The sequence below is a fragment of the Anopheles stephensi genome, chromosome 2, assembly GCF_013141755.1.
Source record: "Anopheles stephensi strain Indian chromosome 2, UCI_ANSTEP_V1.0, whole genome shotgun sequence".
NCBI lineage: Eukaryota > Metazoa > Arthropoda > Insecta > Diptera > Culicidae > Anopheles > Anopheles stephensi.
In genome coordinates this window covers 54,886,191-54,908,522 of record NC_050202.1, presented here as the reverse complement: position 1 = coordinate 54,908,522, position 22,332 = coordinate 54,886,191, and the positions used below count along the sequence as shown (strand labels likewise).

Below are 22,332 nucleotides of genomic sequence, written 5' to 3'. Positions count from 1 at the left end.
CAAAACACGTGAGCGCTAATGCTTTCCCGCGATTTTATTCACAACCAACAAACAAACTATTTCCGGTCGTAAAATGCAATACTTGAAGCGATTTGTTTTTTGCGCTTTTGTGCGTGCCTTTGTAAGATCGCGGGAACAACGTTGTCGCATATCGTTCGACGGCTATTCGCACGTGACGGCCCGAAGCTGGCAGCGGTTTGAAGCGAACGGGTGAACGGATGGGAGGCTATAACGATGTCAACATAATTTACCTTGCCCCAGTCCCAACGGATCATCGTGTCACAAAACCACAGCCGGAGCGGAGCACGGTGAGAAGCATCTTCCGTCCGATGTCAATGCATGCAGCTCGAGGACTTCGATTCGCGCTCGCGAGTTTGATTTGAGTTTGAAGGGTACATTTCTCACCCAAAAGTCGGGCCCGAACTCGGATCGCTTCGGAATTTTCTCTCTCACTGGTAACTGGTGGGGAAAACTCACGCTGGTGAGAAAATGCATTTCCCCTTTAGACGGAGAATTGGTTCACTCAAGTGAGACAGGAGAGCAGTGTTCATTTTCTCACAGCGATTCACTTATTCATTCCGCGTCATGAGTCCTTCTCATGCATTCATCTATAACAACGGGAAAGCATTTTCCCCTAGTTTGAAGTGAACTTTCGACCGAGAAAATCATTTTTAGGGGAATGATATAACCTTGGGGAATCTATTTCCATCGAAGGAGAGTAAAGTTCATCCACATGATAATCCGATAGAATACTCCGGAAGGATGCGATTTAAAAAAAATAAAAAAATGCACACCTCTTTAGATGAAAAATCATTCACAAATTCTTTATTATAAATATCTAGTACATCAAAATGGTCTCAAAACTTCCAAACTATAAAAATAAAAATAAAAAAACAGACGACACGCTACAAGTTCCTAGTAAGTACGATTCACCCTCGTAACGAAGGCATGTCCATTACTTCGGTATACGTTTCCCGAACGGCTCGGAAAACCAACGCAAGCACAATGCTGCGCCGTGTAAGAGATATAACAATTAGTTTAAGAAGATGTTGTAATGCACTTTGTTGTCCTTTCGCGAACCCTTCCCAACTCCCAGTTCAATTATCGATTTCTTCAATCGTAGCTGACTGCTCCTTGAACACGTCCGGTGCCAAATCGGCGTCGGCATTTTCCTGAATCAACCGGTACTCTTCGGCCAGCTTCAAACATTCCTGCGCACACTCGATCGCCTTCGCACGCGTTTCATCGTTCAGCTGCGTAACGCCGTACATCATCTGCAGCAGATCCGTGTCGAACAGTTTCGAGGCGAGCTGCTTGTTCGTCTTGATAATGTTGCGTATGATCACGAGGCCCCGGTGCTGCACGCCCGGGCTCGGGTTTGCAACTAGCGTGTGAAACACGTTCAACCAGGCCGTCGGTTCAAACATCTTTTCGCAGCAACGCTCTGAAACGGCCGTTAGATAGGCGAGTGCTCCCGATGCTGCCAGCGCAGTGTCTTCGTCCTCTTCTTCGCAGAGCAGGGCGAGCATCTTTACACGATCGTTTGGCTTTTCGCACAGTGCCACCGCATCGGGTGACTGTACCATGTTGCACATCACCTGCGTTGCGGCACGCCGCAGCATCAAGTGATCTTCCGCCATGTACGACTCGATCTTAACCATGCCCTGTTCCTTCAGGATGCGCTGGCGGGTGGATTCGTTCATCGAGGCCAGATTGCACAGCGCCATCAGTGCTTCAAAGTTTTCCAGCGAAGTATAATCGGGATGCAGTTGGTTCATCAATGGGCGGATCACTTCCAGATTGCGCTGACCAGGGAAAGCGACCTCCGGATTGATGGTGATTCCGATGCGTGACAATGCCTGCGCGGCATGCCGCTTACCATTAGCCGTTCCGTTGAGACACAGCGGAAGCAACACCTTCGCACCTCCCTGCTGCACCACCTTACCGCGTGCCTCCTGCTCACTGCACAGCGCATTAAAGACGCGAGCAATCATTTCCTTCGAATTATCACTCTCCGTTTTGCAGAGAGCAACCAACCCGGACGTGACACCTTCGTTGGCGAGCACAATCACACGCGCGCTCACAAAGTCCGGATCGTCCAGTTCGTGCTCTTCGGGGATGTGGTGCTTCGCGAACTTGGCCAACTCTACCAGCTCCGGCACCATCTCCTGCTTGTCGTATGCATTCACCAGATTCACCAGCGTCGTAACGACACCGTACAGTGCGGACTGATCGCCCGTTTTAGCTAGCTCAATCAATCCCTTGATAGCGGCACGATCCTCCACCAGCTTTTCCTTTACCTCTGCGTCCAGCGTTAGATAGGCGAGACCTTCGGCGGCAAACTTACGAATGTCCTTATCCTTGCCCGGCTTCACCAAAAACCGACGGCATGCTTCCGCCAGCTTTTTCGTCGATCCATCAGCAAACGGACGAATCGAAGCATCCAAACCGCCCGAACTGCCGATCTTGCACAGACCCACCAGGGCACGGACGCGAATTTCCTCGTTCTTCGACGAGTACAAGCGCTTCAAAATTTCCGCTCCCGACTGCACCAAACCCTTCGCTTTGTCCTTCTTCGAGGCAGCGGCAATCAAACATTCGCAAGCGACCTATAACACACAAAAAAGCGTGATTAATATTATATTCCCTTTACGCAAGTTGGTTACTCTCAAGACTCACTTTCTGTTCCAGCAAATTGTCCGACTGGGCCATGATGAGAATCATCTGCAGGACACCTTCACGCGACACGATCGTGTTACCAACGTCCAGCGGTCCAAGTAGCAGCGACGTGATCGCGACAGTTACACGCACCTTCGATTCGTGATCGGGCGTAAGCAGCTTATCCTTCACAAAATCCGCAATCTGTTCCGTGAACCGCTCTCGTGCCTGATCGTAGTACATGTTCTCGTAGATGCGGGACAAGCACACGGTAGCGATGGTGCGCGACGACGGCGTAATGTTCATCGCACTCTCGTACTTGTACTCCTCCAGCTCGGAACACACCTCCATCAGGCGCATCAGACCCTTCAGCTCGACCAACCGTTCCGCCCAGTTCAGTGTCTTCCAGTGAACGTTACGGATCAGCAGCTCCATGATGGAATCGCGAGCCATGCCCGTGATCGTACGATCGGTCACCGAGTACAGCAGACAGGTGAGCAGTGTTTCGATGATTTGCTGATTTTCCTTTACCAGCGCATCGTTTGGCTTCGTGTCTTCCTTGTTGTCCATGCCCGAGATCGAGTTTAGCACGGTTTGCATGCAGTGTTGGGAAGCTGCCACACGCTCCTCCACGTTACAGTCCAGGATTTGCAAGAACCACGGAATACCGAGCTCGTTAATGACCTGCTTCGTGCGTTCGGGGCTCTTCAAACAAACGCCATCGATCGCTCGAATGGCGTTCGTGATGATGTCGTTGTTTTTCTCCACCTTCAGCAACTTGCCAACCCGCGTCACCACACCCTCCCTCATCATAACCTCCACGCCGGCCTGCTCCCGAGCCAGCACCACGATATTGCTCATCGCCTGTTCCCGCTTGTCCTTCGGCGCTCCGATGTCGAACGCAATTTCGAACATTTTCGTCACCTTGTTCGAAGTCTGGGCCCGTTCCCGGGCACGCTCCTGTACGATCGCATGCAGCCGCTCCAGGTGGGGTTTGATCGTTTTGTTGTTCGGATCGTGCGTGTGGATCGTGCGCAGGTCTTTGTACGCTTCCTCGAACCGCTCCAACGCTTCGAACGCCTGAAACCGACGGAACAGTGCTTTCGGATCGTTCGGACACAGGTCCAGCGACTCGGTGCAATCCTTCTGGGCGTTTTCGTACTGCTCCAGCTTTAGGTAGGCCGCGGCACGGTTTTTGTAGAACACCGGCAAATCTTTATGCTTCTCACCGGCGTGGATCGCTTTCGTGTACCACTTGATGGCTGCTTCCCAGCAATCATCCTTGAATTCTGCATTTCCACGTTCCTTGAAGGCGGTTGCCTCATCCACGTCCATCGTAACTTTTTCCTCCGTTGCAACCATATTCGGCGTTTATTCTTGCTTCACTTTATAGCAATGTTCTTCCAAATGTTCACCTTCTTGCTCGATCACTTTCTTCCGTATGAATCACTTGCAATCGCGGTGCTTGTTGCCCTTTTATTAAGTTCTCGCCACCGTTCTAGATCGTTCTCCAACTTTCCTTTCGGCCACTGGCAGTGCAAACGTGCTATCCGGCAAAGGAAAATTCTCTAATGTCACTGGGAAGCTGAGGAAAATGAAAAGGAAACTGAAAATTTTCTATTTTTAAATCGTTTTGCTTTGCCTCGGCACACCCTCTCAACCAACCTTCACCGTCCGCGTATGGCTTCCACAATGCTAACCAACTAACCTAGTTAGGATTTCTTAACTGTTCGCGACTTAATCACCAGAAACTCCTATTTGTGGCTTGGAGGGAAGGAGCAAAAGACACCAATTACCGGAAAATAATACTATTTCGTGCAATACTGTAGGATAATTCGCTTAAAGAAAAACAGATGTTTTTGTCGGCAAACCAACACAAACACACCAAATTCCTTTGGGCGATGGAATGTCAACAAACTGCTGTCAGATGCTTTTGCTGTCAAAAATGCTGTATTTTTTATTTAAATAACTGTCAGTTTCTCATGACCGGCAGCGTACAGTTGTGCAGTGCATTCCATCAAAACAAACCGCATGTGTTCCACGCACCAAAATAAATCACCAAAATTTTAGAAATTTGTGAAAATGTCCCGACGTCCCGAACACATCGCTCCACCGGAGATTGTAAGTGAAAATGTACCCTCCCATGCGCCCAAGGCACTTTATTCCATTTCATAACATTGCAGTTCTACAACGAGGATGAAGCGAAAAAGTATACGAACAACACACGCATCATCGACATCCAGGTGCAGATGTGTGAGCGTGCCATCGAACTGCTGGCCCTCGATCCGGACGATGATTCACCGCAGCTAATCCTCGACATCGGCTGTGGGTCAGGACTATCGGGCAGTGTGCTCGAGGAGCAAGGACACGTGTGGATCGGGATCGATATATCCAACCATATGCTGGACATTGCAATTGATCGGGAAGTCGAGGGCGACCTGCTGCTCGGTGATATGGGCCAAGGGATGCCTTTCAAACCGGGTACCTTCGATGGAGCCGTTTCTATTTCCGCTTTACAGTGGCTCTGTAATGCGGACAAAAAGTCACACGTTCCACCCAAACGCTTGTATCAGTTCTTCAGTACGCTGTTTTCCAGTTTGGTAAGTTTGTTGGTATTTCGATCTTTACACATACAATTAACAATCTTCTGATGCTTTATTTACAGACTCGCAACGCCAGAGCCGTTTTTCAGTTTTATCCCGAAACGGCAGATCAGATCGAACTGGTCACTTCGCAAGCAATGAAAGCCGGCTTCTACGGTGGTATTGTGGTGGATTATCCCAACTCTGCCAGGGCGAAAAAATACTTCCTGGTGCTGATGACCGGGGGTGTGGCCAAGCTCCCGGCGGCTCTCGGTACGGACGACAGTGAGGGACAGATTGGATACAGCCGTAAGCAGGCAGAATACGCACGAAATGCACGGGGAAAACCGTTGAAAAAGTCACGCGAATGGGTTTTGGCCAAGAAGGAAAAGCGAAGGCAGCAGGGTGTTGAAACGCGTAAAGATTCACGATTCACGGCACGGAAGCGAAGCGGTAGGTTTTGAAACATAAATATGCTGCTCATGAGTGAGAAGAAGAATGAAACTCTACCAACGCGTCGACTTTTGGACTCACGTAGCACAAGGGCCTGCGGTGTATTGTTATTGCTCTAAAATATGTACAGATAAATAATACGATAGCTCCAGCCACGCTTAACCCGTTACCTTGCAGCCTTTTTAAGGCTCATTTTTCGTCACCGGCTTGGGAGAATCGTATGTACCCTCTTGGAACACTATCACACAGTACAGGATGCAGAAAAATAGTAGCGGAAATATGATGTACTCATGCTGCAGTCGAGTCTTGAAAATCTCTTCCCGTTCAGCTTTCTTTCTGAACCGCTCCTCCGCCTTCATCTTCTGATCGAACCTGCTCCCGTAATGGTTCCGAGCCCACTCGTCAAAGTCGTAGATCGGTGTGCGGCCCGTCGCCGTTGGGGTATGCGTTCGAGTCATGCGCTTCTTGTAGAATCGCGTCTGGGCATCGTCTTCGGTGTGTTCTTCCGTTGCGCTCGGTGCTTCGCTCGCAAACTGTCGGCCGGCCGTGTGCAGAATGCCCTTGTCGTACAGCTTCCTCAGCCGGTAGTTCCCAAGCACCTCGTACGCTGCCGTAATGTCGCGGAACTTTTCGGCCGCCACCTCGCTGCCCTTGTTCTTGTCCGGATGGTACAATTTGGACAGCTTGTAGTAGGCCTGCTTAATATCGTTCTGTGTTGCGTTCGCTGTTACACCAAGCGAATCGTAGTGGCTTCGGAGCAACGCCACGGAACAGCTGATCCATCGTTTGTGAGGTTCAAGGTATCGCAGCAGTATTGCTCGCCCGAGCCACCCGTTCAGTGGATGCAGCGAAGGTAACATTTTAGGAAATGCATCTACTGTTGTTAACCATTTTCTATTCATTTATCTACAACGCGGCGCGGCCCGTAACCTTTTGCACAACTTTCAAAACACACCAAAACAAAAGATTTCCCAAAGTTATGTCATGTTTATATAATTTGACGTTTAGCGCGGGCTCCAGTTTGACGTTTACGTTAAAACAACGCATAAACATCGAAACGAATCGATGATATCCGCGAAGCACGTGCTTCATTTCGGTTGCATTCAAATAACGGAATATTCAATCATTTTAAGTAGGTCACTGTTTGAAGATGCATTATTCACTGTAGCATGGACACCAATTTTATTACTATTCTATCATGGTATCATGGAGATATCAAATGAAATTACAGGACATAATAACATAAAACATAAGGCAAATCTTATTCATTTCAGCAGGATTTAGCAATGATTAAAAATAACACAGGCGGTCCGTCGAGTGGTCCATTACTCATAAAGGGATAACACATGTTCCCTAAATAGACTGAACTCAAATGCATCCCACATAGGATATGAGGATAAAATATATTTCGATAAAAACCCCGGAATTGCACAACTTGCTGCCAGGGTGACCTTGCCGTATCATACCCACGATCGCGGCATTAACTTTTATCGATACTAGAACCAATTTTTCAGCAACAAAAAAAAACCGCCTCAAAAAAAGCACCAGATAACAAACTGCGATTCACAATATGCAGTACTGTGGCGATAAACATTTGGTTCAGATAAAACAAAAGCCAAAGAAACAACAACAATCGTCAATCGAATCTTATCGATTTTTTAAACAATTTTTTTTTCTTTGTAGGAAATATTAAACCGTACCAGGAACAGACAAATCTTTGTTTGTCCGGCAAACAAAAGCGTACGTCAGTCTCAAGTTCAGACCACCAGAATTATGAATAGGTCAATGGCAAATTGATTAGCTATGTTTATTTAGATCCGTTTGGACCCGGCCTCATCCACGGCGTAGCTAGACGAGTATAGTTGTTCAAATATTTAGCAATCCCGCACAATAAAAATAAAGTAATTAAAATCATAGCTAATGATGGCACCTTCAAACTTGGCCTTATCAAGCAGTATTTACAAAATCTACATACATCGCCGTGCAACAGAATCCTTTCTCTTTGCGAGCTCCTACTTACCTACCTACGCAGCCAACCCACTAGAAAAACACTCCCAGAGAAGATGTATGATTGACCTTCGGTACGCAACCAAATTATTGTTTCGATTGCATCGCTTGGGCAACGGTCCACTCCACACGTTTCGGCCACACCGGTGGCGAACGCGCAACGCACGATCGAGTGCGTCAGATCTTCAGATTCTTCAAGCTGAATCATACGCATACACGAGCGACGAAAGCTCTCAGAGTCTGGGATGGTTTGCAATGGCCTCGACACCGTCACCTACCGTCAGCGCCAAAGTGCGGTGAATAAACTTGCGCATCGATATTTAAAGTTCAGCCGAGAGCATCGTTCTAGCGACACGAGCCGGAAAGACAAGATTCTTCAAAACCAAAGTAAACAAAATGCAAATCATAGAAAGATAGGAAACAAGGAAGCTATTTTTTATCATCAATGTTATTTCGAGACTCTAACGGTCGCACCACGGAAAAACGGAACCGTTAACCGGTTAGTCGGAATCTTTGCCGGCCTAAGTTCACCCCCCAAAATTGTGTGACCTCCCCGCCAGCCGGTGAGCGCATCTTTTCACGGAAGGATGCACAAATAAGGAAGTAAACAGTGATTATGATAGGCTCCGTCTACTGGCTGCGTTCGCGATCATTCGTAACGAGCACGTGTGGCTTTAGGCACCTGAGCGAGTTGTGAGCGTGCGTGCAGTGGCGATCGTAGGTCAAGCCTGCGCGCGGGAACAGCCCTTGCTCAGGCAGACAGGTCACAAGGTTGGGCAGTTTGTTGCTGGTACGACAAGCTCAAGCGACCGCATACGGAATACGCGTGAAAGAAAATCAATATCTCCTCCAACACTCCTCGTGCAGTTCGAGGACAGCAGCGAGTATTTAAATTGCTCCCTCCTCGGGTGGTGGCGCTTCAGGCGCTAGATGAAAACTGTTTGATAGATAGAGCGCAAAAAACTAACCCCACCGGAGATCAAATATTCATGCTGCGGATACGGACAAACTGGGAGATGTCTCGGCGGTGGTTTTCAATCATTTAAAATTAAGGTGTCATTATACACTGCTTGCTCGCCAGAGCTCGCCGGAGAGAGGGGTGACTCGTGTGAATGTGAAAAATTCGAACCATGGACCGGCATGTCTGTTTCGAGAACATTGCTTCGTGCGGGGTTTAAAAATGGTCTGGTGGTGGTGGCAGCTGTAACTGCCAACGTCTCAATTATTTTCAAACCTCTGCTGTACCTGTTTTGGACGCTACGCGAAAAGTTATTGCGTTCAAAGTTGAGCTTGCTTCAGCACAAATTGGTCATTCTTGGTGGTGGTGGTGATGGTTGTAAAGCCAAAAGCATCCGTTGCATCGCAAAAGGTAAACCACCTGTCAAGGGGATCATTCAAAGCCACGAAGCGTCTTGCTCACTTCCGACGCGAATCTTAGACGAGCGAGATCTTTCAAAAGCTTCCGCAAGAACGTGACTGCGAAGAGGCGAGCAAAATGCGCGCGCGTATCTCGTACGCCAAGGCCGTGCGGGATGAGGATCGTCGGGCGCGATTCTCGATCGCCGGGCGCGACTTCCCCTTTGTGTTCTCTCCCGTGTATGTGTGTGTGTTTTTCTCCATTCGGCATCCATATGCATCGATCGAGTTCTCACGATTAAGTGTCTCGCGATTTTGTTGTTGCGGCTGTAGTTTTATCACAACAAACCCACACACACACACACTCACACGGTCGCTAATATATGTCGTTCGCGCTTTGTTATTTGCTTCCCAGTTTCGACGAATCCGCGATAAAGCGCGGTTCCCCATTGCGTCGTGGTACGCAGCGTACGCATCATTCTGGTTCCTTAGTGGACGGAAGGGTAGAAAGAAAAAAAGGAGTAACCTTCCGCGTCAACCACACACCATCCCCAACGAGAACTGAGCGTAAGGCTGTGTGCGTGCGTGAGTGTAAGTGCGCGGCAAGGCGGACGAGCGTGTGTACGCGCGGAAGTTTTGCGAAGCGAAAGTCCGTGCAGGCACCGCGGGTAAGTACGCCGTTTGCGCGGTCAGGGCAAGTCAGTTTTGCTCAGCAGGTCGGTCGAAGAGAACACGCGTTCTGAGTCGCGAGCGCGCGATTGTCTTGCGCGATCTTTTACTTTTGAGTGGTGGCAGCCAGTTAGAGAGACAAAAAAAAAAACAATAACAAGCACGTGCAACGTGATTTGATGACCCCAGTGGTTGTGCGTACGTATTTCCGTTTTGTTTTGATCCGTTTGTGGCGGTGTTGTTGTGTGTGGAGAGCGTTTCCGTTGCGAATCTGTTTACATCCATGTGTCATCCTCGTTAGCTACCTCTACAGCTGGAACACGGCGTAAACACAACAGTTAAAGGTTATGAGAAGGGTGCGTGTTTGTTTCGTCGCGGAAATCCTGCCCAGGCACAAAGAGCAACATAAAATCAAGTGATAGAGTATGTACTGTTTTTGTGTGTGTGCTGGGAAAGCCTTCAGCCCCAAGAAAAGCTTCGTCGTGCAGGCAACGGTACTTAATGAATTACTTTGCGATCATAGCAACCTTCTCTCTTCCAGTGCACGCTGTTTTGCACGTGAAGTTTGCGAGGAGAGTGTCTGGTGGTGTGTGCGTGCGAATAGTGAAGGGTTGTTGCAATAACATAAATTGACAAGTGCAGCAAGCCACACCGGAGGGGAAATAATGCGAATTCTCTAGATCGATACGAACCGTGAAGGGGTAGTGTGGGGATTAATGAAATTTTAACCGTGCTCTGTGTGTACTTCAAAATTATCAGTTGACCTTCGTCGAAGTTGAAAGTACAAAAAGTAAATGAGTCGAAAACAATCGAAATTGAAATTGAACCTCGGACATCCGGAAGTTGCGTTTTTTGCCGAATTGAGTGCAGTGTTCGGGCAATTGCAAAGTTGATTTACCCGTGCGATTAACCTAATTCTGCTCAATCATCATCCCGGTGGCAGGTTTGATAAGTGGGCTTTATTTTGTTGTGTGTGGTGCTCTGCATTTGGAGTAACCGACCGTCGTCATCGTCGTCGTCGAATCTTTGATATCTAATCTAATCTACGCCCCGTTCCCCGTATATCTATATTTCGCGCTTCGAATATACACCAGAGGTATATATAGGTTTTTTTCTCCCCTTTTTCGCTATATTCTGCAGTTCCTTCAACACTTGGCCAGCGATCGAACGCGTTGAGATACGGCCCACCCCTAAACATTTAATCGATTGGCCCAAAAAAGGTGGGTAGTGTGAGACGCGACTTATCAGAGACGACTCCGCTGTACTGCTGCTACCTTAGCGCTTAGTGGGTAAATAGGTGTGCTGAATAGTGGACAAGGGAAGCAGCATCATTGCCGCGCCTTATGCTGAGCACGTACCGCGTGTCTACCGGCTGCAAAGGTTTGAGGCGGCAACGAGACATCTTCCGCATCAGCAAACCAGCACTCGAAGACAAGATGCGATCGTACAGTTCTTTGTTCACCGTGCTAACGGTAGTTCTGGTGGTGTGGCTGCAAGTCACCTCCGCCTACCGGTTGGGCGTTGGAAGGGCTGACTGTACTGGACCGCCGGTGGAGATTGGATTTGTAAGTGAAGAAGCGGTAGAACGTGCTCATGCATCTCTGATCATTTCCGTACGCCTCTCTTGGCGCCCTTTTTTTTGTGTGCTGTTCCCTTCCTCAGATGGGCTACGGTGAGTTTTCACAGCGCGGTCAGGGCATTCATCTGCGACAGTACGCGCGTGCATTCATCTTTGCGGATGACGGACCGCAGGCGGAAGAAGAAAGGGTTGTGTTTGTGAGTGCGGATGCCGGCATGATGGGGCACGCGGTTAAGCGTGACGTGCTGAACCTGCTAAGGGCACGGTACGGCGATACGTATCGATTCGAAAACGTGGTGCTGAGCGGTTCGCACAGTCACAGCGTACCGTCCGGCTTCCTGATGTCCTACCTGTACGATATCGCATCGCTCGGCTTTGTGCCGCAGAACTTTGACGCGCTGGTCGAAGGCATTACGCTGGCGATTGTACGTGCCCATGAGAGTATGCGCGACGGACGCGTATTCCTGTCGGAGACTACCATCAACGAGGCGAACATTAACCGTAGTCCAAGCGCGTACGAGAATAATCCACAGTGGGAGCGGGATCAGTATCGAGATTACACCGACAAGAAGTTGGTCCAGCTGCGGTTGGTAGATGCGGCCGGCCATCTGTTCGGGTCCATCAATTGGTTTGCCGTTCATCCGACGTCGATGAACAAAACGAACCGATACGTGTCGAGTGATAACGTTGGCTATGCGTCGGTGCTGCTGGAGCTGGATCGAAATGGAGTTCGTATTCCGGGCCAGGGCGAGTTTGTGGGTGCGTTCGCTTCGACTAACCTGGGCGACGCGTCACCCAACATTATGGGACCAAAGTGCGAAAAGACTGGGCTGCCGTGTGATATGTTGACTTCGTCGTGTCCGGCAGGAGCTGGTGCTTGCATTGCGTCCGGCCCTGGAAAGGATATGTTCGAGAGCACGAAAATCATCGGCACAAGACTTTACGATGCAGCGATAGTAAGTATTGATTTATTTTATTGCAAAAGAAGACCCTTTTTAAAAAATCTTTTTGTTTTTATTACTCTTCACAGAAACTACTTCGAGCGAATGGAGGCCGCGAGGTGAAGGGACCGATCAAATTTGCCCACCAATTTATTGATATGACCGAGATGAAGGTACCGTACGTTAATGCTAGCACTGGCAAGTCCGAAACCGTCCACGGATGCTACCCTGCCATGGGATACAGCTTCGGCGCAGGAACAACCGATGGCCCAGGAGCGTTCGATTTCCGACAAGCCACTCTGACCGATTCCTCCTTCTGGAACACGGCTCGGGACATTCTGGCAGAACCAACGCCGGAAGACAAAAAATGTCAAGCACCGAAACCCATCCTGATTGCCAGTGGACGGGCAAAGTTTTCGTACGAAGTGCAGCCGAAAATTGTCCCTACACAGCTTCTACTCGTGGGTGACTTTGCCATTGCAGCTGTTCCGGCGGAGTTTACGACCATGTCCGGCAGGAGACTACGGGCGGCCGTTGCCCAGACGTCACTAGATGCGGCCAACAAGGAGATTACGGTGGTTGTGGCAGGCCTTTCCAACATGTACACCAGCTACGTGGCAACACCGGAAGAGTACGCTATCCAACGGTATGAAGGAGCGTCCACCCTTTACGGACCTCACACGCTAACCATCTACCTGGAACAGTTCCGTAAGCTAATGCGCTCGATTGCTGTGGGTGAAAAGCTCGCACCCGGTCCAATGCCACCGTTTGAGGACGACAAGCAGATCACCCTGTCGACGGGTGTCGTATTCGATGGACATCCGTTCGGATGGTACTTTGGCGATTGTAAGGTACAGCCCAAAGAAAGGCCCTACCATCGGGGGGATATTGTGCGGGCGATGTTTATAGCCGGCAATCCACGCAACAATCTGATGCACGAACGGTCGTACTTTACGGTGGAACGGTTGAGGCCGGAATACGAGGAATCAAACAGTGTGGACCAGCAGCAAAACAATCGTGACGAGTGGGAAGTCATTGCAACGGATGCGAACTGGGAAACGAAGTTTAAGTGGTACCGACGTTCGACACTGTTCGCGTACAGTGATATCGAGCTGGAGTGGGAAATTTCGGACCAGGTCGAGCCGGGTACGTACCGGATACAGCACTTTGGTTACTGGCGATACATTCTAGGAGGCATTTACCCATACAATGGCACTAGTAGGAATTTTACCGTGGAATGAGCGGTTCTGTGACGGACATTTTAACGAGATTTCGAAAGTGCCAAAAACCGAGATGGAAGCGGAACTGATTCTTCCGGAACTGATTGCACAGATAAAAGGTGCAGTAAGCTCAAACAAGGTAGTATTAATTAAAAAGTATCTAGAACATTAGTTTATGGGTTTTTGGGGGTATAGATTACGAATGTGGACGATGTATGCTAATCGCACAGCCACAGCCAATTATGGTCCACACAAACTATGATATTCATACCAAAAAAAAACAGGCTAGATTTCGTACTACGCCATTCTTTAAAAAAGAAACCTGCGTCATCAGTGTAACCTGCTAATTTACGCATTCAGAACATAGAACTACGTGATCACCCGAAGCATGGGTGTGGGTAGCTATACTTTAACTAGCATAATAATGTCATGAAACGTGCTGTGTGTACTATAATGAATAAAGATTAAATATGCTGCAAAGGTGTGGTTTATCTTCTGTTCACCACGTGTTCGTATAATATTTAAAAAAATCAAAAATTGCGCGGCTTGTTAGCGGGCTACAACTTGACACCACGTTGCATGCAACAACTTGAAATCCACTGCTTGATGCAAACAGCTCAAACCGCTGGTTGTAATTCCTAAAATTATTTAAACATTTTTTTGAATTTTTTATTTAAAGGAAAAGAGCATTTAAATAAACATAATTATAATTGAAACTAATTTTTTTATCAATAAAAAACATTAATTTTGTCACGTCACTCGAGATGACCTACAACAACCCACTATTCAGGAGCTTTTGTCAGCTTCAAAACAAAAGTGTGAAAAGGGGAAAACAAAGCACATTCACGGTCAAAGTGTGTTCGATTGGTGTTTCCTGCACGCGTCGCATCCTTTTTTTTGCATCGGAATTGCGTGCTGGCGAGCTTCCGCTGGCATACACTGTGCTAGGACAAAATGTACCAACCATACCTGCAGCAGGCCGTACAATCCCTCCAGACGCTTAGCTCGGACGAGCTGAGAGATCTGCTGGGGGACGACGAGAAGCTGGACGAACGAGTTAACGAAGCGGTAGGACGTTTGTGGGTGTGACTCATCCTCGTCGCCAATTAATAAACAACCCCCCTCCCATTCTTTCGCAGGTGCAATCACTAGAATCGTCGAAGGATTTAATTATCGCCGAAAACCGCAGCCTCGCAGAGAACAACTTGAACTTTGAACCAAAGATGGTCGAGGTGCGGTCGCGGGTGCAGGAGCTGGGCGACGAGTGCCGTACGCTGGGTGAATCGGTGAAGGAATTAGCGACACAATTGGGTAAGTGGGTGCATTTCCTCAACGCAAAAGATTCGCCTGCTAAAACCACACTCCTGTTGCAGCTTCAAAGTCTGAAAAGAACAATGCCGAAACGGTGCTCGCTCTGCTCCAGACAGCCGCAGCCGAAAGCGAAGAAGAGTCGGAAAAGATTGTGAAACAGCTTCTCGATAGCGAACTAACAGTAGACGCTTACGTAGAACAATTCATGCACAGTCGCAAGTTGATGCACAGCAGAAAGCTGAAGGCGGAAAAGATGGCCGAGCTGCTGCGTAGCAATAGGCACCCGCCCGCACAAAGATTTAACGCAGGCTATGGACCGACCTCGATGCCCTATCCATCCTCAGAATCTGCACTTCCCGGCGGTTTCTATGTGCCGCCCGGAATGGGGGCTCCCAGCACTGCTGTACCCTATCCGGTGGGGCCACCGTCGATGCCGATGCCGATGGTCATGTTCCGGCCGCCACAATTCTAATGGAAAGCTTTCGTGTATGCCTTTACTACCGATAACTGCCTCCGTATTGTTGATGGGTACAGTTGAACTTCTCCTGCTCCCCCCGGGCCCGACCGGATGTAGACGATTGCGACAGGCGATGAAAGGTGAGCCATCGAACAAACGCTTTATTGATTGTTCTAAACGCTCAACGAAGATTAGGGCCATATAAGCTCGTACGAATAGGTTTGCTACTGTGACACTAATAATGAAGAGTTTAATTTGTTAAGTTAAAACAATAGAACCGGTGCAAATGGTATCGGTTTGCAGGAGTAAGAGTTTGTGCCTGCCGAACAGGCTACAGTGTGTGCAGAAATTAAATATATCAGCGAAACGTTAATAACAAACGGTGTTAACACCAAAAAAAAAATGCGTTTTATTTAGTTTTCTTTTAATAGAAATGAAAATTTATTGCAACATGCAAAAAGTATCAGTAAAAGAAAAAATTAATTGAAGTGCTCGGTTTGCAGCTAAAACTTTTCCGGCACACCCCTGTTTTAGGCTACAACTTCTCCAGCTGTCAAATGTAAACGTCAAACGAAGCTCAAACAAATTGTAAACAAAAACACGTTGCCGCTAGAAAAAGGCATGAACATCGTGTTTCGCAGTGAAAATACGCAAAAATGAGTTCAAAACGAGGCGATACCCGGCGTACTCGAGCCCAGAAGCACCAAAACACATTCGCCTTTAAGAACGATCTGCACGACAAACAAACGCCACTCATAAAACTCATCACCAACCTAAACGTGTGCGAAGTGTGTGAACATTGCAAGAGCGTCATCGACTGGAAGATTAAGTATCGCAAGTACAAACCACTCACGCAACCCAAATCGTGCAGCAAATGTGGCGAGCGTAAGGTAAAGCGTGCCTATCACGTTATTTGTCGCGATTGTGCCCTAGCGCATCGGTGCTGCGCCAAATGTTTGAAGTCCGCCGACGAAGCCAGCATCATTCCGCCCGAACCGACGGAACAGGAGCAGGTGAAACTGAAGGCCGAGATGGATCAGCTAATAAAATCGCTACCGGAGCGTAAGCGGCGAACGTTCCTGCGGTACATGAACCGGGGCCAGAAGAAAAAGCGACCGACCGGCGATCAGGACGGGTCGGACGAGGAAGAAAGCGAGACAAGGAAGAAAAAGGAAAAATTCGTGATGCCTCGGACGAGGGAAGAGTTGCTGGAAAAGTTCACTCAGCTGAAGCTGGCTGCCGGGAAGGATGGCGAGGAGGGAGAGAACGGAGAAGACGATGATTTCAGCAGTGATGATGAGGATTATGAAGACTATAGCGATGAGGATTTATCTAAAAGTTCTGGCACGAAATAAATGCTCTCAACCTACAGTATCGAAATATCAATTTTGTGTGTGTTTTTATAACAAATATATGCTTTATTGATCACCCTAAATAACATGGAGCAGTGATTGAATGTGTATAATAGTGGTCCTTAACAAATATATCTGTATAGTACATAAAAGCACACCAAGTAGTTTGTGGAACATCCGTATCCCAAGGTTTTCTCTATCTTATAGCAGTTTGGCTGTAATCGGCAATGTAATGCTGATCCATTTGCGCAGACTATAAGGCTATCACATCGAAGTGTACAACATTAAGCGCTCAGGCGTTGGAAGAGCACGGCCATCTTAATCTATCGATAAGGATTTCAACATTTTCTCGGTCGATCCTTCGATGAGGGACGCGTCCGGGTTACGTTGGCGCTCCTCGGCAAGGTAGTAGGGCCTCAGCCTTTCAAACTCCTTCAAGTGGTCCTGATGCAGCTCATCGATCGACTTCAAATCACCCCCGAGATCAGACGGTAATCCGCTCTTCGGTATCCACTCTTCGTAGAACGATTCCATGTTGGCGTTTGATGAGTGCAGGTAGAGCTAGCAAAGATAGTAGGAAAAGCGGTTAAGAACAGAGATTAAATGTGACAGTTTTCCATCTCATTCTTACCATGTTCAGGATCTCCGCATTGATGAAGGGTTTAATGATGTACAGAATTTTGTCGAAGAACGAAACCACGTTCATCACGTGTATCGCTTTCAATTTGGCCGGTAAACCATCCTGCAGGTAGCTGAAAAACTTCCGCACCGAGCTCATGTTGATACGGGTCAGATGCATCAGGCCAACGTTTTTCATGTCAAACAGAAAGATAATCCCCGGCCGTGGTCCTTGCGTGTAGAGACAGGAGTCGATCGTCATGAAGTACGTCTTGATCGCTTCATCGAAGTGATAGTTGGAAGATCGGGAATTTTTCAAACGATGAAACACTACCGAATAACCGTTTGGTGTCGTTGGCAGCGGGAAGTAATCTCTGCAGGAAGGAGCAAGAATTTATTGAAGGACAGGTCCCTTTGTGGATTCATCCGTCAGTACTTACTGATTCTGAAGACATTGCTGGATGGGCGCACTAAGCGGATCCCGATTGTTGAACAGTTCCGGCCCGTTCTTACGGGCTTCGTAGTAAATTTTAAGCACCTTGCGCGTTTCATCAATATTCTTGTCACACGCGTCCAGGAAGCATGCCAACTGTTTGTCGGTAATCGTGTCCGGTACGCCCTCGATCGGAGGATGTCGCAGCGCTTTCAAATCTTCCCGGGAAAGACCTTCGCGCTCCAGTGCTTCCGCCATGTCGAAGCCCAAATCGTGCTCCATTGTGGTAGGTTCAGTGGTATCAAAATGGGGGTGTCCTGTTGAGCTGATCTGTGGAGAACGAAAATGGTGTAATAAAGATTAATAAATCCATTTATAGCTTTACGATTAAAGGCCAGACAGGACACACGGGGCTAACATGCTCATGCGAAGGGACGGACAATCCTTGATCGGCTTTCTAATGGGCCATAATTGGCTACGAAGGACACCCGCCGGTAATAGACTGTTGGAAAAAACATTTTCTTTGCACTCTTGCAACGCCTTTCATAAAGCTGGTCAGCGGAACGCAAGTATCGGCAACGGTGGCGATTAAAAGTAACGACGATTTATTGACGGATCATACGGGCGTACATCTCGCAACACTTACGCCCGACCAAGGGCTGCTTACGCGGCAGAACGGCGTTGCCGTTGCTGGCAAAGTTGTGGCAGTAAAGCAAAGCATCATAAACCATATCCGTGTCATGATCAATTAGCATAGTCGTCGCTGGTTAGTGCGCCCGCCATGTTTGTTTCTTCAAAGTTCAAACGGATATACCGGTACGTCACGGCAAATTTTAACGCGCACCAAGCACAAGTAATTGTCTGGTTGCTTCGGTCTAATCACTTCCTTTGAATCGTTCTAACCTAACCACCTGAGCCATGACGACCATCAGCTTAGCCGCGAATCGTATTATCAGTGTAAAAATAATTACAAATTCAAATGTACGCGAGACACCGAATCCGAACTACCCTTTAGCAACTAAACAACCGTACGATCAAGTTCAGGTCACAAAGCCACACAGCTCCAAGGTGTCTTGGGGGAGGCATTATACAAAAGGGGCGACTCTTTGAGTATTGTGCCCTCCCCACGTGGGATGACGAACGATCGACGCCGGTAACAACAGTAGCCAACGACGCGTGATTGCGCGTCACATGTGCGCCATGGCGAGAATGCTACGCCCGTGAACGTCTGCTGGTGGAATTGTAATCAAACAAATCAGACCTCTTTGGCAAAACTGCTTCAGTGGAAGCATTTTTCACTTCCTCAATAAGGGTAGTTTGTTGATTTACGTTTGATTTAGGTTCAACAGTGGCATGAATACTATTCGAAACCCTTGGGTGGTTTTATTGATTGACCTTCCCCTTTACGAATCTCGTTTAAAACGTTCAGATCAGGTACATTTGTAAGTATAAACATTTTTGTAACTTTGGGTAGCGATGAGACTTTAAATTTAATCAGTTAACAAACTAACAGACTCTGCCACTCCATTGCGAGAGCCCTTCGACTTCCCGAGGCAATTACCGATCACCTCAGACATTGACCGTGGCCATGGCAAATAAATCATCATTATTTTTTTCAGACCACTTTTAGTCCTAGCGATCAGATACTTGGTGCCATCTTGGACATCCAAGCATCCCATCTTGGTCAGCAGATAGATTAGATAGGGTCCTCCGATAGAGATTTCCCTAAAACATTCCATTGGCTATTGTTGAGATCCCGTACCCAGGACTGATTTGTTGGGTAAAATCAAGTCATAGGAAGCCAGAAATGGTAGCCCGAGACCTCAAGAGGTTGTAGTGCCAATGAAGAGTGCCAATTGCTGAGATCAGTTGGGAGTCTTCGTGATCGACGTAATTCGATGACGCAAAGCTATTTTTTTCAACAGCCATTTATCAGACCTAGACCACGCTAACACACTATCTTGGTTCACATATTCTTCAGAGCATTCGTCTAAACGGTGAAGACCAAAAGTCCAGGTTCAGGTTGTCTCTTCTTCCTCTTCTTCTTTGGCCTAACGACCCCTTAAGATCATGCCTGCAGTTTCTGGCTTACTAGACTTAATGATACCACGTAGTTGGATGGTCGGTCCTCACTACGGGGGAATGGTCTGAGTGGCTTGTCGCCTATTCTACCGAGCAGCCCTCTTCACGGCCAGTTTGTATAAAGCCTCTGCTTTCAGAATAATAAGCCCCAAGTTTCTTCGTAAGTTTTTCCTACATTATAGGAGTCCTACAACACTGTTGGGGTTGGCGAATATCTCTTCTTCGTGATAAATTGTTGTCATTCTGTAGACGTTAAAGGATAAAACCCAAGCAAAAATCAAATTTGAGGATCCATGATTATTTTGCCACTGTTGCTCCAAATGTGCTGATATGGATCGCTAAGACTGAGGGTCATCTCATGTAAATTGTTTAAATTGGGTCAAGTTTTTAAAGCATAAGTTTGTAGTAGAAATAATGCTTACAGCTACATTATCAATGCAAAAGTTAAGCGAATTTATCCAAAAATTTCGCATTACTTTAGGATAAGATCCTTGGCCGCCATTCACTCGAGCCCGACGGTCCACTCCAGCAGACAGACAGATGAATAAAGCATATGCAATGGGCAGTTTATTCAAATTCCTGCCAAAAGTATCGTAGCAAAAACAAAAAAATCAAAATACAAACACCGCAGCCGTCTACGAGCGCTCTGGAGACGCAAAAATTGAATAAAACAACAACTCATGTTGACGCACGTGTTTTTCGATTGCGACACCCCATCATCTTCACACAGCTGTATGAACACAAACAAAACGAACGCTGAGAAGATCGAAAAGAGGGAGAAGAAAAGGGATCCTAAAATGTTTGCAGTTTTAAATCAGAAGAGGAAAACTCTACTGTTTGCAGTTCTAATCCGACAAAAAAAAACCGGTTCCGAAAGGGATTGATTAGCCCTTACCGACTTGGCGTTGCGCAAAGCCTCCAGCCCACAGTTTTAATGGCTGTCCGGCAACACATTTTGCAACAACTAACTATCTAAAGCTGAGATAGCTTTACCGCGAGCGGAGGTTCGCAGAAAGTTATGCAACGGTGTGGTCGCGTGCTATTATGCTACGGAGGTCTCTAAAACCGGTCGTCAACCCGAACCTAGGGAGGGGTTTACGCCCCACACTCGAACGTTGGAAGATCAGCTGTATGCTTCAAGCATGGCCCAGGTATATGGAGAGATGCTGCCTACTTTTCTAAACGTGTCAGCACGACAAGTGTTGGTTTAACTAATTTTCACTCATATTTCGGCTGTTGTCCAGCGTTGAAACACTGGAGCACAACGAGGTGAGGTATAGGAGCTAGTAAGCGATAGGTAAGCAAACCATCGGGAACGGTCTGAAAACTATCACTTTCCGTTGGCCCACTTACGCGCCTTACGCGTGGAAAATGACATCACAAGAGTTATTAGCGTAATAAATCCTGGTTTGGTAAAAATGGTCGTAATTTAAATCTCCCACGGATCACAGACACGACAAGGTCGTGGGAAGCGAAATGCTCAAAATCATCTTGATAGTATCAAATCAACGTGTGACTTTCAAGCGTAACGTATGGACGTTTCACCAACTCCATAAGAGTATATTGAAGCACAGCTTGAAGTCCAACAACCAAAACAATATTACCCACAGCACTGTCTGACCAGGTCCGATCGCATCAATTCCAAAGCCAAAGAGCGTAACCGTTCTTATCCTTTCACCATCAATCGATTTTTAACCGCTTGCACACCGCTTCTGTTTACGACTCGTAGCATAAACTGAATGCAGAGTGTTTGCCACCAATGTTTTTTTTCTCGCTTGTTTTGGGTAATAACAGCCGCTGGAAGTAAACTAAAACCCCGCAAGAGAGTGAAATAAAAAAAATCTCCAACAGAACCGAATTTCCATCGGTACAGCAGGAAAAACACTGATTGCACCCACGTAAACAACACAAGCCAAACGTTTGTTCAGAATTTGCACCCAATTGCGTACGCATCCGGCCGCTCGCGCTTTTTGTTTTGCCCAAACTCCCGCTGTGGAAACCCCCCCCCCCACACCCAGCTGCACACGCGTTTAGGAATCAATTTTCGGTGAGGTGCTCTGCCTGCAGTCTCGTGCCTGGGCGATTCCTCGACAGCGACAACACCTGGCTGTGAAGGGTTCGGCCTGTCTGTTGTCTGTGGCGATTTTTCGCGATATTTTTAGCCAAAACCGAACACACATCCCTATCCACGATTGGCACTGCGGTGTTTTGGTTTGTTCCGCTCGCAAGCACCGAGGGCGCGTTCTCCATCGCGTCAGAACCGTGTGATGATCTCGGTTCGTTTTTCTCTCGCGAGATGCAACCGGCTTTTCCCGGTGGGCCTGCCTGTTTGGTGCAGTGCTCCGTTCGTGGCTAGACAGACACGGGTCGGGTGACATAATGATTTTGCCCGTTAGGCTAGGCGGCGGGAATGGCTTTGCTGGGAGAACTTTAACACCACACATTAACACACCTTCACGAAGGAACGGAGAAAGATGAATCAGACGATCCGCCGAACCGTGTACCGAACCGTGCGAGAGTTGAAACCGAACTGAATCTAACCGATCGATAGGGAAGCAACAACACGCACACCGACCGCCACCGACCGACCGACAAGTGCAACTCATGTTCGTGT

The 22,332-nt window shown here is 47.8% G+C and overlaps 7 protein-coding genes across 17 annotated transcripts; 4 read left to right on the top strand and 3 right to left on the bottom strand.

Annotated features, from left to right (window-relative positions):
* Window positions 1-797: 797 nt before the first annotated feature.
* Window positions 798-4,542, bottom strand: LOC118502812 (protein unc-45 homolog B). Of its 4 annotated transcripts, none has more exons than XM_036035452.1 (3): window positions 4,324-4,542; window positions 2,680-4,264; window positions 798-2,609 (listed from the first exon to the last, which is right to left on the bottom strand). In XM_036035452.1, the coding sequence occupies exons 2-3, from the start codon at window positions 4,018-4,020 to the stop codon at window positions 1,098-1,100; spliced, it is 2,853 nt and encodes a 950-aa protein (XP_035891345.1). In that variant the 5' UTR covers window positions 4,021-4,264; window positions 4,324-4,542; the 3' UTR covers window positions 798-1,097. The 4 variants fall into 4 exon arrangements, with proteins under 4 accessions (XP_035891345.1, XP_035891346.1, XP_035891347.1 ...); XM_036035453.1 differs by having other exon boundaries at window positions 2,680-4,243; XM_036035454.1 differs by having other exon boundaries at window positions 4,367-4,542.
* Window positions 4,543-4,625: 83 nt separating this feature from the next.
* LOC118502815 (probable 18S rRNA (guanine-N(7))-methyltransferase) lies at window positions 4,626-5,855 on the top strand. Its single transcript, XM_036035463.1, has 3 exons — window positions 4,626-4,779; window positions 4,842-5,258; window positions 5,324-5,855. Exons 1-3 carry the CDS (start codon window positions 4,741-4,743, stop codon window positions 5,702-5,704), a joined length of 837 nt encoding a protein of 278 aa, XP_035891356.1. The 5' UTR covers window positions 4,626-4,740; the 3' UTR covers window positions 5,705-5,855.
* Window positions 5,761-6,680, bottom strand: LOC118502816 (dnaJ homolog subfamily C member 30, mitochondrial). Its single transcript, XM_036035465.1, has one exon. The coding sequence runs from the start codon at window positions 6,593-6,595 to the stop codon at window positions 5,876-5,878; it is 720 nt and encodes a 239-aa protein (XP_035891358.1). The 5' UTR covers window positions 6,596-6,680; the 3' UTR covers window positions 5,761-5,875.
* Window positions 6,681-9,471: 2,791 nt separating this feature from the next.
* Window positions 9,472-13,945, top strand: LOC118502813 (neutral ceramidase-like). 7 transcript variants are annotated; one of them, XM_036035457.1, is made up of 4 exons: window positions 9,472-9,724; window positions 10,866-11,290; window positions 11,388-12,260; window positions 12,335-13,945. In XM_036035457.1, the coding sequence occupies exons 2-4, from the start codon at window positions 11,069-11,071 to the stop codon at window positions 13,484-13,486; spliced, it is 2,247 nt and encodes a 748-aa protein (XP_035891350.1). In that variant the 5' UTR covers window positions 9,472-9,724; window positions 10,866-11,068; the 3' UTR covers window positions 13,487-13,945. The 7 variants fall into 7 exon arrangements, with proteins under 7 accessions (XP_035891350.1, XP_035891349.1, XP_035891354.1 ...); XM_036035456.1 differs by lacking the exon at window positions 9,472-9,724 and adding an exon at window positions 9,749-9,923; XM_036035461.1 differs by lacking the exon at window positions 9,472-9,724 and adding an exon at window positions 9,930-10,069.
* Window positions 13,946-14,265: 320 nt separating this feature from the next.
* LOC118502811 (vacuolar protein sorting-associated protein 37B) lies at window positions 14,266-15,636 on the top strand. Its single transcript, XM_036035451.1, has 3 exons — window positions 14,266-14,533; window positions 14,605-14,776; window positions 14,839-15,636. Exons 1-3 carry the CDS (start codon window positions 14,420-14,422, stop codon window positions 15,246-15,248), a joined length of 696 nt encoding a protein of 231 aa, XP_035891344.1. The 5' UTR covers window positions 14,266-14,419; the 3' UTR covers window positions 15,249-15,636.
* Window positions 15,637-15,806: 170 nt separating this feature from the next.
* LOC118502810 (uncharacterized protein C9orf85 homolog) lies at window positions 15,807-16,619 on the top strand. Its single transcript, XM_036035449.1, has one exon. The coding sequence runs from the start codon at window positions 15,890-15,892 to the stop codon at window positions 16,586-16,588; it is 699 nt and encodes a 232-aa protein (XP_035891342.1). The 5' UTR covers window positions 15,807-15,889; the 3' UTR covers window positions 16,589-16,619.
* A 7-nt stretch (window positions 16,620-16,626) lies between these two features.
* On the bottom strand, window positions 16,627-22,306 carry LOC118502809 (alpha-tocopherol transfer protein-like). 2 transcript variants are annotated; one of them, XM_036035448.1, is made up of 4 exons: window positions 22,171-22,306; window positions 17,644-17,966; window positions 17,217-17,577; window positions 16,627-17,146 (listed from the first exon to the last, which is right to left on the bottom strand). In XM_036035448.1, the coding sequence occupies exons 2-4, from the start codon at window positions 17,916-17,918 to the stop codon at window positions 16,904-16,906; spliced, it is 879 nt and encodes a 292-aa protein (XP_035891341.1). In that variant the 5' UTR covers window positions 17,919-17,966; window positions 22,171-22,306; the 3' UTR covers window positions 16,627-16,903. The 2 variants fall into 2 exon arrangements, with proteins under 2 accessions (XP_035891341.1, XP_035891340.1); XM_036035447.1 differs by lacking the exon at window positions 22,171-22,306 and adding an exon at window positions 18,283-21,714 and having other exon boundaries at window positions 16,629-17,146.
* Window positions 22,307-22,332: the final 26 nt, after the last annotated feature.